Source organism: Gracilinanus agilis, chromosome 1, assembly GCF_016433145.1.
Source record: "Gracilinanus agilis isolate LMUSP501 chromosome 1, AgileGrace, whole genome shotgun sequence".
Lineage (NCBI taxonomy): Eukaryota > Metazoa > Chordata > Mammalia > Didelphimorphia > Didelphidae > Gracilinanus > Gracilinanus agilis.
The window spans coordinates 706804744-706820577 of NC_058130.1; the positions used below are offsets into that span (position 1 = coordinate 706804744).

General features: G+C 38.9%; 1 protein-coding gene, 1 non-coding gene and 1 pseudogene across 2 annotated transcripts in view; 1 reads left to right on the forward strand and 2 right to left on the reverse strand.

Moving 5' to 3' along the window:
• LOC123242163 (Ig heavy chain Mem5-like) overlaps positions 1-15834 on the reverse strand; it is a 140468-nt gene that overhangs the window by 725 nt on the left and 123909 nt on the right. The window contains exons 4-8 of the mRNA XM_044669713.1: positions 10670-10678; positions 3129-3179; positions 2221-2574; positions 1454-1717; positions 1020-1088 (exon numbers count right to left, since the gene is read on the reverse strand). Coding sequence (XP_044525648.1) covers positions 1020-1088; positions 1454-1717; positions 2221-2574; positions 3129-3179; positions 10670-10678 — 747 coding nt within the window. The remainder of the gene's footprint in view (positions 1-1019; positions 1089-1453; positions 1718-2220; positions 2575-3128; positions 3180-10669; positions 10679-15834) is intronic.
• LOC123232684 lies at positions 14-120 on the reverse strand. The gene has a single exon (XR_006505211.1). It is a non-coding gene; the product is annotated as a U6 spliceosomal RNA (small nuclear RNA).
• Positions 14621-15712, forward strand: LOC123232572 (annotated as a pseudogene).

The window sequence follows — 15834 nt, forward strand, 5'->3', positions numbered from 1 at the left end:
ATATATATATATATAAAATATGGAATGCTTTGTAAATTTGAGTGCCATCCTTGTGCAGGTATCATGTTAATCTTCTCTGTATTGTTCCAATTTTAATATTTGTACTGGTGAAATAAGGACCTACCATTTTATTAATGAGAAAACTGACTCAGAGAGTTTGAGTGACTTGCCCAAGGTGACACAGCTAATAGGTACCATAGACAATATTCAAAATTTAAATCTTCTAACTCCAACTAAGTGTTTCCTAGGTATTCCAAACAGAATATGACCAAAATGGAACTCATCTTCTTTCCCCCTAAACCTGCCTTTCCTCTAATCTTTCCTATTTATTTTAAGGAATCACAATCCTTCTGGACATCCAAATTCACAACCTTAGCACCATCTTCATTTCTTTCCTTTTCCTCACCCCATATATTCAATCTGTTATCAAGTCTTTTCAGTTCTACATTTCTAATATGTATTGAAGGATGTTTGGAGCAATCTTTGTGAGGAATAATTATCAAAAGAGTGAGTTATGAAAGAGATGGAAAGCTCAGTTTATGTGATATTACATTTTCTGAGCCCTGGATAACATTATACACTTTGAACTCTGAATTTCAAAATACCCAAGTTATGGACTATCATAGTCTATACCTGGGATTATTGTCACTCTGAGCCACTATCAAAGTAGGACACATGGAAACTAGCAAAATTATAGATTCAGTGGTCAATTGAGTGGTCAATTACTCGAATTAGTTAGAATTTTAAAATTCCTCAGAAGAAATTCCCTCCCCAACATAACCCTAAATAGTCATCCGAGCTTTGCTGAAAGAGCCTCAATAAAGTGGCCCCATGGTCTCCTAAAACAGCCATTCCACTTTTGAACAATCCTAATAGTCATGATCAAAGCTAAATTTGTCTTTTGGTAATTTTCAGGATGTCACTTTCCCCTTCTAGTCATTGTTGCATTCTTCTTTCCTATGAGGCTCTCAGGTTCAATCTTATTATCCCTGCATTTTCAACAAGGATCTTTAACTCACTTGTGATATCCTGCTCAGGGCAAGACAGTTTCAGCTCAGAGTCAATCCTAATGTCTGGTCCAGTATGATCTGAAACTAGAAATACATCCTCAAACACAACTCTGATCCTCAGTGAGCCCAGAACTGGCCTCCCCAGGGCACAACTCTCTCTCTCCATGTTAGGAACCACCTTTCCAGACTAGGTCCATGTCCTGATCCTAATAGCCCCAACCCAGAACCTACTCCCTAGTCCAAGATTCTTATCTCCAGTAAATGATTCCCTTTCCTAGGATACTCCTTTCCATCATAGGACACACATTCCAATTCTAGGATTCTTTTCCCTAGATTAAAATTTTACTTAACATTGTATAATGCCCTTCCCCAGATATAGCTGATGTATCCTTCTTCCCCACTTCCTCTCCCCAAAACCTCTGTCAACCAGGGGTTACTCATACCTGCCTGGTGGGACATATGTATCTCTTTCCCAAGATGCTTCACTGAGCAGGTTATTGTATCATTCTCACCAACCCTGCCAATGTGGATAGCACTATAGGAGCCACTGGCCATTGGAGCCAGAGTGAGGTTCTGAGCAGAGATCAAGGTCCCAGGGGAGGTCAGGGATACATGGAGTTCCTTGGGGTAGAAGTTCCTGATCAGGCAGGCCACAGCATCCTGATTTCTCACCAAGAACACACTGGGTGACAGGGGAGCTCGAGGTCCTGCAATCAAATAATAGCTTTCTGTTACCTATCTGGACCTAGTTCCAGATGGCTGAAATGCAAATTCATGTGACCGAGTAAGTGTAAAAAACAAACCTCAGCCCCATTTCCTGCCCCAAACCCCAGTCTCATCCTGGTTCCCATGTCTCCAACTCACATGCTCATATTGCCCCCTAGCCACACTTTCCTTTCCCTTTCCTAACTCTCCCAACTTCTGATTATCACTGGCATTGACAAGTCTCATGATTTCATTACTGTATATCTCAAGTCCATGGATCTTATTATGATGTGACCCCAAAGTCCTTTAATGATCTATTAATCCATCTCCAGGAATTATAGCTCAGGATTGGAATGTTAGCTGCACATGGTCACAGAGAATAATGTGGTGGAAGAGGGGGCTGAGAGATAAGGAACTTTGTTTCTGGTCTGGGTCCCAACATTGACTCACTATGTGACCTGAAACTTTGGGATTTCCTTAGAACTAGGAGAGTAGAGGCACTTACTAGGCTCCACAATCACATGTGTTCCAAGACCAAAGACCAGCTTGTCAGTGTCGTCTCCATTGCCCACTCTCCTTGCACAATGGTATTGGCCAGAATCCCTGAGGCCCAGGTCCACAATCTGTAGGAAAAATTGGTTCCTGCTGTCCTCTCTGGAGGAAGTGATCCTGCCTTCAGTGGCATCTGTAGAACTACTGTTCAGACCAGTCAACAACAGCAGGGCATGGCCAGAGGCCCAAAGGTACCAGTCAAGTTTACTTGTCTTGAACTGGAAGCCAAAGGTTTGGCATTTGAGACTCAGGGTCCTTCCAGCTTGGTATGTGCCTCCTCCTGATTCTGTAAGCATTGTCTTTTCCACTAAATGAAGCAGAGATGGGGGTAGATTGATCAGGGGTGAACAGTTTATTGCTCCACCTGGGAGAGAAAGCTTTGTTTCTCCTAAACTCCCTCAAACCCCAATACTAAACCATCTCCCAATATCTATCCCAGTCCAAGGTAGGGAAGGATATGGAAAACAAAGCACATGGGGCAGCAGAAAAAGCCAAGGTGTTGGCAGGATCTAGAGAATCTCAAGAGTCAGGGTGGGTCCTGTTTATAGGAGTTGACCCTAAGTCTAGAGGTTTCCCAGATTATTGAAGGCTCTGAGGGTCAGAAGATTCCCAAGACTTAGGATATAGGGGTTCATGAGTATGAAGGGATTAACAGAATTTAGGGGTTTGGAGTGGGCTGGAGAGAGAGCCTATCTAGAAAAGTCAGCCACAAAAAATCACCACTACTCAGGAACCACCAGTCCAACCCAAAGCTCCCCCTAATCCTGACCCCTGTAACCTTCTTGGAATCCAATGGAATGGGATTTCCTCACCAAACTTCCCCCATCCCTGCACACAGTCCCTAAAAACATAGAAACTTACATGGTAACACAGTCAGTTCTGTTCCAGGACCAAAATTTTCCCACTTAGCTCCTCACTATGATACAGGAAAGTACCTAAAGCCCTCATCTCCAGAGAAAGACCTTAGGAAGGGTGGAGAAATATGAGGGTGACAGGAAGTGAGGTGAGAGTTCCTGGAGTTATGCCCATGAGAACTTATCGAGATCATGAAGCCCAGACACAAGTCTTCAAGTAAGTGTGAGGGACCTCAGGGTACACATCCAAAATCAGCTTCACAGCAAGGTTCCTAGCAGGGAACATTTGGGAAGGGTTTCACTTTCACAGAGCCTCAGATAAGGCCTCCATGCCACTTCTGGGATGGCTGTATTAAATGATCTGTTTTCCTTGGCCCTATCAGCTCCATTGTGTGAGATTGATCAATCTATCCCTAGGCTAAGCCAGGTAACAAGGAGAAGTTTTGGAAGGGAAAGCACCCTGGGATCTATGCAGGATCTGGTCAGAGTGAGCAACAGTTAAGAAGAAGGATTGGAGAACTGTCAAGATCTATTTATCATCTCCAGATAATCCAATAAAGACAGCTTAGTTGATAAGAAAATAACGAGACATGGGAGACAAATTTGACTGTTAACTCATAGCTGCTTCTCCAAAGTGTCATTGAGTCACAAGTTTATTATATAAGAAATTCAAACTCCCTTTCACCCAAAAGCACAAGGATAGTTTCCTACAAGTACACAGAGCTGTATTTTTAACATAGACAAAACAAAAGCCTTTGAAGCTTCAAGGTGTAGATAAGAACCAGGCTGGACTTTCAGCTACATGATTTATCAGCAAGCTAAGTCTGAGAATACTTTTCTCAGGGGCAAAATGCTCCTGTTAACTAAGGTTTCAGCCTTGGTTTGCTGACCAAAGGGGAAGAATGTTAACATCTTGACTGATGGTTTGCTAAGAGCTTAAAGCCTTCAATAAGGAAAGGTATGGATCATAAAAGGGGTCAAAAGAGGAGTCTCAGATTTTTATCTGTTTGAGATTCTGTTTTTCTTATTGGCTTCCCACAAAGAACCTTAATAATCTAATTGCCTAGAGATGACTAGAATATATGTATTCTCTGGACCTTGTCTTGGTGAGCATCTGTACAAACCATGGTTGATAAATGTCTTTGGGTGGGGATATTGTTGGATATTTACACTGATAAGTCTTCTTGTAGGTTTGGAAACGTTTGAGCCAATAAATCCTCTCAAAGCATTTGGAATATTTCAGGTAGTCACTGATGTAACCCTTGTGCAGATCCTTGTGAAGTATCCAGGAAGAGTTTTCCAACTCCAGTTTGATGGTTGAAAATCATCAGAGGTTCACATGGAGACACAATCCTATATGGGGTGCTTCTTTTTTTAATTAAAAACGTTATTGATAATCTTTTGTGGTTCATTGATTTTTTTAACATTCATTTTTAAAATTTTGAGTTCCTTCCAAATTTTCTCCTTCTCTCCTGTGCCTTCCCCACCCATTGAGATGACAAATAAGTTATACATGTGAAATAATATAAATATATTTCCATATTATTTATAGTGCCAAAAAATCAAGAAAAAACAGAGAAAATGTTAAAATGCTTCAGTTTAAACTCAGAGTTCATCAGTTCTCACTCTGAAGGTGGATAACATTTTTCAACATGGGTCCTTTTAAACTGTCTTAGATTATTGTATTGATCAGAGTAGCTAAGTCTTCCACAGGTGATTGTCATTACAATAGTGTTGCTATTGTATAATGATCTCCTATTCATATCTTTAGCAATTGAATAGTCTTGTAACAAATAAAATTAATATAGAAGGGTATAAAGTAAAATATTAATGGTTTATTGTAATCCATATTGGTAATTAAGAAAGCCATGTGACTGCTAAGATATAAGTCAAAATGCCCGCCATACCTTCACTCTAGCTGCTTCATAGGAACAAGCACATGTCCCAATCACGTCCTGAGTCTTATACCTCTCTTTATGTAATCACACTTCCTGCCCACTTGTATTGTGCAAGAGGAATTATGGGAAATGTAGTTTTGAAAGGGTCCTAAATGTCCACAGGAAGTTTAGACCAGGGAACTCAAAATCAGTTCAAAGAACCTCAAGGAACACCAAATTTCCAATATCACAGTCCTTATTTTTACAAATTTGACTATATATTTGAGAAATTAGCTTTTTATCAGAAAAACCTACTATAAACATTTTTTATATTACTTCATTGCTTACCATACCTTTTAGCAGCATATAGTTTCTCTGATTGTCTCTTTTAATTAGGCAAAATTTTGCTTTTATTTTGTCTGATAACACAATTGCTACTCTTGCCTTTTTCTATCTCTTGTAAAGCATAATAGATTCTGCTCCAGCCACTTCTTTTATTTTTTTCCCATATGTAATTCATTTATTTTCTTTGTTTTTTACATAATTCATGTTTTTTATTTACCCTTTACCCCCTCAACTCCCCCCAAACCCCCTATAGCCAACTCTCATTTCCACTGGATTTAACATGTGTGGTCAGTAAAGACTTATTTACATATTATTGATAGTTACATTGGTGTGGTCCTTTTGGGTCTACATTCCAAATCATGTCCTCATCAACCAAAGTGTTCAAGTAGTTGTTTTTCTTCTGTGTTTCCCCTCCTGTAGTTCTTCCTCTGAATGTGTGTAGCTTTCTTTTCCTTAAATCCCTCAGAATTGTCTTAGGTCATTGCATTGCTGCTAGTACAGAAGTCCATTACATTCTATTTTAACACAGTGTATCAGTCTCTGTGTACAATGTTCTTCTGGCTCTTCTCCTTTCACTATGCATCAATTCCTGGAGGTCTTTCCAGTTCACATGGAATACCTCCAGTTTATTATTCTTTTGAGCACAGTAGTATTCCATCACCAGCATAAACCACAGTTTGTTCAGCCATTCCCCAATTGAAGGGCATACCCTCATTTTCCAGGTTTTTGCCACCACAAAGAGTTTAGCTATAAATATTTTTGTACAAGGCTGTTTATCTATGATCTCTTTGGGGTACAAACCCAGCAATAGTATGGCTGGATCAAAGGGCAGGCATTCTTTTATCCCTCTTTGGCCATAGTTCCAAATTGCCATCCAGAATGGTTGGATCAGTTCACAACTGCACCAGCAGTGCATTAATGTTCCAATTTGGCCACATCCCCTCCAACATTCATTACTCTCCCCTGCTATCATTTTAGCTAATCTGCTAGGTGTGAGGTGGTACCTCAAAGTTGTTTTGATTTGCATTTCTCTAATTACTTCCTCATGTATTTATTGATACTTTTGATTTCTTTATCTGAAAATTGCCTATTCATGTCCCTTGCCCATTTATCAATTGGAGAATGGCTTGATTTTTTATACAATTGATTTAGCTCCCTGTATATCTGAGTAATTAGACCTCTGTCAGAATTTTTTGTTATAAAATTTTTTTCCCAGTTTGTTGTTTCCCTTCTGATTTTGGTTGCATTGTTTTGTTTGTACAAAACCTTTTTAATATAATATAATCAAAACTATTTATTTTATATTTTGTAACTTTTTCTAACTTTTGCTTGGTTTTAAAATCTTTCCTTTCCCAGAGATCTGACAAGTATACTATTCTGTGTTCACTTAATTTACTTACAGTTTCCTTCTTTATATTCAAGTCTTTCACCCATTCTGAATTTATCTTGGTGTAGGGTGTGAGATGTTGATCTAAATCTAATCTCTCCCATATTGTTTTCCAATTTTCTCAGCAGTTTTTGTCAAATAGTGAATTTTTGTCCCAAAAGTTGGGCTCTTTTGGTTTATCATACACTGTCTTGCTGATGTCACTTACCCCAAGTCTATTCCATTGATCCTCCCTTCTGTCTCTTAGCCAGTACCATATTGTTTTGATGACTGCTGCTTTATAATATAGCTTAATATCTGGTACTGCTAAGTCACCTTCCTTCAAATTTTTTTCATTATTTCCCTTGCTATCCTTGATCATTTATTCTTCCAAATAAATTTTGTCATAGTTTTTTCTAATTCAGTAAAAAAGTTTTTTGGTAGTTTAATAGGTATGGCACTGAATGGGTAAATTAATTTGGGTAGAATGGTAATTTTTATTATGTTAACTCATCCTACCCATGAGCACTCAATGTTTTTCCAATTGTTTAGATCTAGTTTTAATTGTTTGGAAAGTGTTTTGTAATAAGTTCTGATTATACTAAATTTAAAAGCTTTTGTACAAACAAAACAATGCAACCAAAATCAGAAGGGAAACAACAAATTGGGAAAAAATCTTTATAACAAAAAACTCTGACAGAGGTCTAATTACTCAAATATACAAAGAGCTAAATCAATTGTATAAAAAATCAAGCCATTCCCCAATTAATAAATGGGCAAGGGACATGAATAGGCATTTTTCAGATAAAGAAATAAAAATATCAATAAGCACATGAGAAAGTGTTCTAAATCTCTAATAATTAGAGAAATGCAAATGAAAACAACTTTGAGGTACCACCTCACACCTAGCAGAATGGCTAAAATGATAGCAGGGGAGAGTAATGAATGTTGGAGGGGATGTGGCAAAATTGGGACGTTAATGCACTGCTGGTGCAGTTGTGAACTGATCTGGATGGCAATTTGGAACTATGCCCAAAGAGGGATAAAAGAATGCCTGCCCTTTGATCCAGCCATATCATTGCTGGGTTTGTACCCCAAAGAGATCATAGATAAACAGCCTTGTACAAAAATATTTATAGCTAAACTCTTTGTGGTGGCAAAAAAACTGGAAAATGAGGGTATGCCCTTCAATTGGGGAATGGCTGAACAAATTGTAGTATATACTAGTGATGGGATCCTATTGTGCTCAAAGGAATAATAAACTGGAGGAATTCCATGTGAACTGGAATGACCTCCAGGAATTGATGCAGAGTAAAAGGAGCAGAACTAGAAGTACATTGTACACAGAGATGGATACACTGTGGTAAAATTGAATGTAATGGACTTCTGTACTAGCAACAATATAACAATCCAGGATAATTCTGAGGGACTTATGAAAAAGAACGCTATCCACTTTCAGAAGAAGAACTGTGGGAGTAGAAACACAGAAGAAAAATAACTGTTTTAACACATGAGTTGATGTGGACATGATTTGGGATGTAGACTCTAAACAACCACCCCAGTGCAATTATCAACAATACGGAAATAGGTCTTGGTCAATGACACGTGTAAAAACTAGTGGAAATGTGTGTTGACTATGGGGTGTGGGGTAGGGGTGAAGGGGAGAGTAAGAACATGAGTCATGTAACCATGGAAACAATTTTCTAAAAATTAAAATAATAATAATAAATAAAATTTCCCAATTAAAGCCTAAAAAAAATCCTAAAAATCAGAGGAGAAATCAAAAAAATTGAAAGTGAAAGAACTACTGAACTAATAAATAAGAATAGAATGTGGTTTTATGAAGAAGAAGAAAACAAATAAAATAGATAGAGCATTGGTTAATTTGATTTAAGAGAAGAGAATCAACTTGCCAGTATCAAAAATGAATAAGTGAATTCACCTCCAAAGAGGATGAAATTAAAGCAATCATTGGGAGCTATTTTGTCCAATCTGACATGGATAAATGTTTACAAAAAAATATAGATTGTCTAGTTAGCAAAAGAGGAAATAGAATACTTAAATCATCCCATCTTAGAAAAAAAAATTGACCAAGCCATCAATGAACTATTCTCTGGGCCAGATGGATTCACGAGTGAATTCTATCAAATTTTTGAAGAACAAATTGCAATACTAAAAACTATTTGGCAAAATAAGCAAGAAGGAATCCTACCAAATACTTTTTATGACACGTATATGGTGCTGACACCTAAGTCAGGAAGACCAAAAACAGAGAAAGAAAATTACAGAACAATTTCCTTAATGAAAATTGATATAAATATCTTAAATAAAATACTAGCAAAGGGACTACACCAATATATCACAAGGACTATCCACTACGATCAGGTGGGATTTATACTGCATTCTCTTAGTTCAGATTTGATATTGGGATGAAGTAATGCATTTGTAAGTCACTGAATGGTTAAAAAAAAGGAAATTTACTATGCCCTAATAGCAAAAGTATACAACAAGAACAGAGTGGTACTTAGCTTCTCTGGATGAAGACTCCATCATCTTCATACAGAAATAGACTCATCTGAGTTTTCAAGGCATAATATGATGAAAGACATGCTAACCTTTATGGTCTTCATTAAACCATAAAGAGCAGCCTACCCACCATGTAGTTGGAACATTTATGTCCTTACATGACCAAGAAGCTTCAGCAGCACAGCTGGGATCAACCAGATAGCAAGGGCAGCTTTTTTATCTTATTTTTTTGTAAATAGCAGAAAAGAAACTGTGACAGAGAAATGTTGGTTCTGTCACAAAGGAGAACAATAAGATTATCACCATTCTTTTTTTTTTTTTTTTTTTTTTGGCACCAGATTAGGCCCTTTTAATGTGTCCTAAGACAGGCTGCTGAAGCAGGAACCATGAGCAAACATTTGCCTTTTTCTTTACAGCCAAAAGGGGTTAAAAAGGAAATGAAAAAAACACTACAGATATTTGTAGGAAAAAATGGTTTTGTACATGGGATATAACATTATAAACTCAAGACAACTCATAGACAAAAAGGGCAACTTCCCACATCTATCACCAGTCTCTGCAAAAAGTTTCTATGGAACGTCCATCCAGTCAAAACCATCACCATTCTTATTCTGAACACTGACTCCCTTAAAATTGCTTTAAATCTCTTATTTAAAAGGGTTCAGTTAAACCAACCTAAATGGAAAAACGAAACTGGAAAAAGTACTGCCTATATTATGAAATATGATTATACATTATGTTCAGTTGTGAGGCTACATACATATCTTTGATTGACTATGATAATAGATTATAGATTTATTAATCATTCAAAAAGCTTTCATTAAGCTTTATTAAGCACACCTCCCTTGCAACAGGAGATGTATGGGATGTTCAGGGAAGACAAATATCTCTGGTGTAAGGGCTTGTCAAGAACTTTTTTCAGTTCTGCTCTCCTCCTTTGGTGCCCACTTGCCACCAATTTTCACCTGTGGCTCCAAGAAACTGTAGTATGCCCAGCAGCCATGTCTTGTTAAATCATCTTGGCAGATGGGCTAAACCAGATTGAGAGTGATTAATAGACCTTCAACCCATCACTGAATCAGGGGATCTGCCCTAAGCATGTGAACATTTCTCTGGTGAACATTTCTCTGGTGGAATAGGTGGGGGTGAATAATTTGTTCCAACTACCATGAAAGTGGCCAGAAGTAGGTGCTATGGAGCACTTACAGTTTGGTCAGACATCAAAAACATCAAAGTCATCCACTGTATCCCAGGCCATCAGCCAACCATCTTGACTTTTGTCTTGCCACTGGGGTTCAGTGACTGGAAGAAAGAATCAGACTGATAACAGCAACTCTGCCTCACTTAAATCCAATTTATATGTGAATCAAAAGACGTCATTTGTATCATTTTATCATTTTTTATTCTTTTGTTATGTTATTGTTTTATTCCTACCTTGAAGTCCTGAGGTGATAGATAAGTGACAGCCATCAGTAGAAATACACTGGGAGCTGTAGTCACAACCCTGCACACAACTTGTCCAGAGTATAGGGTCATCTTCTGACTGGACTGAAGCAGCAGTGAGAGTAAGCAGCCCACTGGATGTCTGAGCAACCTTTTTTAAGGATTATACTGCTCTCCTCCTAGCATGAGAAAGGGGTTAGAAAAGGTGCCCTAAAAATTGTCTGCATCACTCAACCTACCACCTGCTTACCAAAGCAAGTGGGGATCCTACTCTGTTGAAATACAAAAAGATGTACAAAAAAATTTTACCAAGATGATTTCACTCATCATTGGTACCTGGAATATACACACCCTTATGAACAATAAAAAACCCAATATATCTGAAAGGCAAACAGCTCTTGTTTCAAGAGAACTTAATAGAGATCTCACTCAAATAGCAGCTTTAAGTGAAACAAGACCAGCAAATGAGCGTCAGCTTACCAAAGTTGGAGCTGGATATACATTTTTCAGGAGTGGTCATTGTGGCAAGGACTACTGTAAACCTAGCATAGGTTTTACAATCAAATCTAAACTAGTCAACAAACTCATATGATTCTCTGAAGGAATGAACAACAGGCTCATTACAATTTGACTGCCATTTGCAAGAAAGTGTCACAACTCAATCATCAATGTATATACTTCCACCATGGTAAACCCTCCCCTGATGAGGACAAAGCAAATTCCCATGAAAACCTGGAAACCTCATAAACAGTATGCCAAAAGAGTATAAGTTTATAATTCTGGGTGATTTTAATGCCTGAATAGGCATAGCCTATCAAACATGGCAAGGAGTCCTGGGGAGAAACTGAGTTAGAAATAGCAATAGCAAAGGTCCCTTACTACTGAAGATTCATGCATCTATTGCATTCTCGTACCAATACTGTCTCCCGTTTATTTAAAGGCAACAAAACTTATACATGCACACTCAAAGCAAACATTGGCATTTAATAGACTTTGTCATTGTAAGGAGAAAAGACAGAGAGGGTGTGAGAATAGCATAAGGCATTGTGTGGCCATAAGTGCTGAACCAATCATAGACTTATCCTGTCTAAGCTAAACATTCACATTCAACAGAAGTGGCAGCCCCAAGGCAAGAGGACTGCCAGAAAAGCGTTTCCAAGCAGAAACAGTTTATTGTTGTCTTGGAGGGAAAGCTGAGCCAACACATGGTTGGCAACAGTGAAGCAGAAAAGGAATAAACAGCTTTCAGAGCTGTTTGATGTACAGCACCATCTGGGCCTGTATACTCACAAACATTAGTATTGGCTTGATGAAAATTTTGGGGAAATTCAGAAGCTACTAAATGAAAAATGAGAACCACAAGATTTACCAGCAAGATATTATGTCCATTTCTAAGAAGGCAACATTTAACTCCATTAAAAGTAAAGTGGAACAAAGCTCAGAGATACAGGATTCTTGACTCAGTAAAAATGCAGTTTTACAGTTATAGTAACAACCCTCAGTGATTCTCTGACAGCCTGAAAGCTATTTATGGACCAAAGACCTGTATTACATCTCAACTATTTAATGTTAATGGAACCACATTGATCAGTGACAAAGACATGATCCTGGAGAGATGGGCTGAACACTTCCACAGTGTTCTTAAAGTACCTTCATTAATGAGTACTAAAGCCATTGATCATATACCTCAGGCTAAAGTGAATCTTCCTCTAGTCAAACTTCCAACTGAAGAAGAGATTTTGATTGCCATTAGACTCCTCCTGTGTGGCAAAGCTCCTGGTATTCATTGCATTCCAGCAGAGATTTATAAGAAGGCCCACTGATGCAGAGCGAAAGGAGCAGAGCCAGAAGAACATTGTACACAGAGAGTGATATACTGTGGTAAAATAGAATGTAATGGACCTCTGTACCAGCAGCAATACAATGACACAGGTCAGCTCTGAGGGATTTATGGAAAAGAACCCTACCCACATTCAGAGGAAGGACTGCAGAAGAGGAAACATATAAGAAAAACATTTGCTTGAACGCATGGGTTAAGGTGGACATGATTGAGGGTGTGGACTCGAAACTACCACACCAATGCAACTATCAACAATATGGAAATAGGTCTTGATCAATGACACATGTTAAAACCAGTGGAAATGTGCATCGGCCATGGGTGGGGGGGTAGTGGGGGGGGGGTCAAGGGGAAAGTAGGAGCATGAATCATGTAACCATGTTAAAAATGAATATTAATAAATGTTTAAAACAAATAAATAAATAAATACATAGATAAACAGATAAATAAATAAATGAATGAAAATATAAGAAGGCCCACTGCTCATACAAAAGCTAACTGAAATTTGGGTTCTATGGCAAGAAGAAATTATTCCCCAAGAGACCAAGGATGCCTCCATTGTCTATCTCTAGAAAAGAAAACACATAGGTCGTCCTGTGACAAACAGGGAGGTCTCTCTCTTAGTCATTGCTGTAATAACTTTTGCCAGACTCTTCCTTAATAGGTTGATCCTTCACCTGGAAGATAGTCATCTACCCAGGAGCCAGTTTGACTTCATAAAGGGTCAAAGAATATATGGCATTTTGCTACCCAACAACTTAAAGAGAAATGCTGGGAGCAGAACAGAGGTCTGTAGCATAACATCTTGATGTGACCAAGGTCTTTGATACTGTCAGTCATGAGGGCTTGGTTGTCAGTCATGAGGGCTTGATTATCAGTCATGGCAAAATTTGGTTGTAGAGAAGTTCATCAGCTTTATGATAGCATGCTTGCATGAGTTCTGAATAATGGATGATGCTCTCAGACTTTCCCACTCACTAATGAAATAAAGCAGATCTGTGTGCTTGCTCTCATGCTCTTTAACATGATGTTTTCAATAATGTTGGATGATTTTAATGAGGATGAAAATTGCATCAACTTCAGCTCCTGAACTGATGGTAAACTATTTAACTTGAAAAGGCTACAAGCCAAGACTAGAGTGGAGAAACAGTTGGGGCACAACTTTATATCCACAGATGATTGTGCATTCATTGCAAACTCTGAGACTGAGATGCAACAGGGTATAAATTGATTCTCTGCTTTTTGCATTAATTTTGGTCTGACAAAACCAAGAAAACAAAGGTTCTCCACCTGCCAGTACTACATAAAAAATGGAGAAATTTTGAATGCTATGGACAAGTTCATTTATATTGGCAATATACTTTCCAGGGAAATACACATAGGTTGACATACACTTTGACAGAACTATCTCAGTGTTTAGGAAGCTCCAAAGAACAGCATGGGAAAGAAGTTTACCTACCAAACTGAAGGTCCACAGAGCTGTTGTACTGACTTCTTTATAGTATGCCAGATAATTTTCTGGGTCTGTTATGAGGCAATTAATACTTACTATGTGCTAGGCACTGTGCTATGTGCTAAGGATACAAATAAAGTCAGTCCCTCCCCTCTAAAAGCTTACCATCTTGGGAAAGATAACACACAAAAGGATGCTGAAATGTAGAGTAGTAGAGCTCACCAGGGGAGGGGTATGACTGAGTTGATTTAAAACCAAGTTAAACTTCTGCTGGAAAATGGAAAGTTATTTGGAAGGATCTGAAAGTTCTAAGCCCTCTATAAAGAAAGAGTTTGAGAATATTCTGCTTCACTCTCCAGCTCTCCATTCAGATGGCAGAGGCAACTAAAAGTTGACAAGGTATTGAGTATCTGAATCAATCAATATGGCGATTAAATTTCAAAGGATGGAGAAGTTGGAGCAGTGAGCGGCGGGGGCCGGTGGCAGCGGCAGTAGGAGCAGTAGCAACCACAACCACTGCAGCTGGAGGACCCACGATGCAGGAGACTACAACGACAGCGGCGGAGAGAGGGGCCTGGAGCCGACCCTGACTCCCTCGTCTCTCCCGTCCCGGGAGGTAGAGCGCCTGAGCCCAGGCCCCCCCCTCTCAGCCATGAAACTGGCCAGTCAGAGCGGGGAGGCCGGCTCCAGTCAGCTGCTCTTCGCCAACTTCAACCAGGACAACACATCCTTAGCTGTTGGGAGTAAATCTAGTTACAAATTCTTCTCCTTTTCCTCTTTGGATAAACTGGAACAGATTTATGAATGTACTGATACAGAAGACATGTGTATTATGGAAAGATTGTTTTCAAGTAGCCTCATGGCCATTGTTAGCCTCAAAGCTCCATGAAAGCTAAAAGTCTGCCACTTTAAGAAGGGGACTGAAATATGCAATTATAGCTATTCCAATACAATATTGGCAGTCAAATTGAATAGACAGAGGTTGATAGTATGCCTAGAAGAATGTCTATACATACGCAATATTCATGGTATGAAGGTACTGCATACAATCAGGGAAATTCCTCCAAACCCTGCAGGTTTGTGTGCACTGTCAATAAACAATGACAACTGTTACTTGGCTTATCCTGGGAGTGCAACTATTGGAGAAGTACAAGTCTTTGACACCACTAATTTGAGGACTGCTAATATGATACCAGCTCATGGTAGTCCCCTAGCAGCTTTGGCTTTTGATGCAAGTGGTACCAAACTTGCCACAACTTCTGAGAAGGGAACTATTATTAGAGTATTTTCCATTCCAGAAGGACAGAAAATCTTTGAGTTCCAGAGAGGAGTGAAGAGGTGTGTAAGCATCTGCTCTTTGGCCTTCAGCATGGATGGAATGTTCCTCTCTGCTTCCAGTTACACTGAAACAGTGCACATCTTCAAACTTGGGACTGTGAAAGAGAAACCTCAGGAGGAACCCACTACCTGGACTGGTTACTTTGGGAAAGTTCTTATGGCCTCTACCAGCTATTTGCCCTCTCAAGTAACAGAAATGTTTAACCAGGGAAGAGCATTTGCTACTGTCAGACTACCATTCTGCAGTCACAAAAATATCTGTTCACTTGCCACAATTCAGAAGATTCCTCGATTATTAGTAGGAGCTTCTGATGGTTACTTATGTATGTACAACCTGGATCCTCAGGAAGGAGGGGAATGCACCCTGATGAAACAACACAACCTTTTCAAAGAAATAGAGGAGTAAAAATTTTTCCTAGACTGAGGCATACTTCCTTCAACATGATCACTTGGAGTGAACACCACCAGATTTCACTTCTGAGTGGTACATAATTAATGAATGAATTGTTCTCTTGTTAGTAGGACATA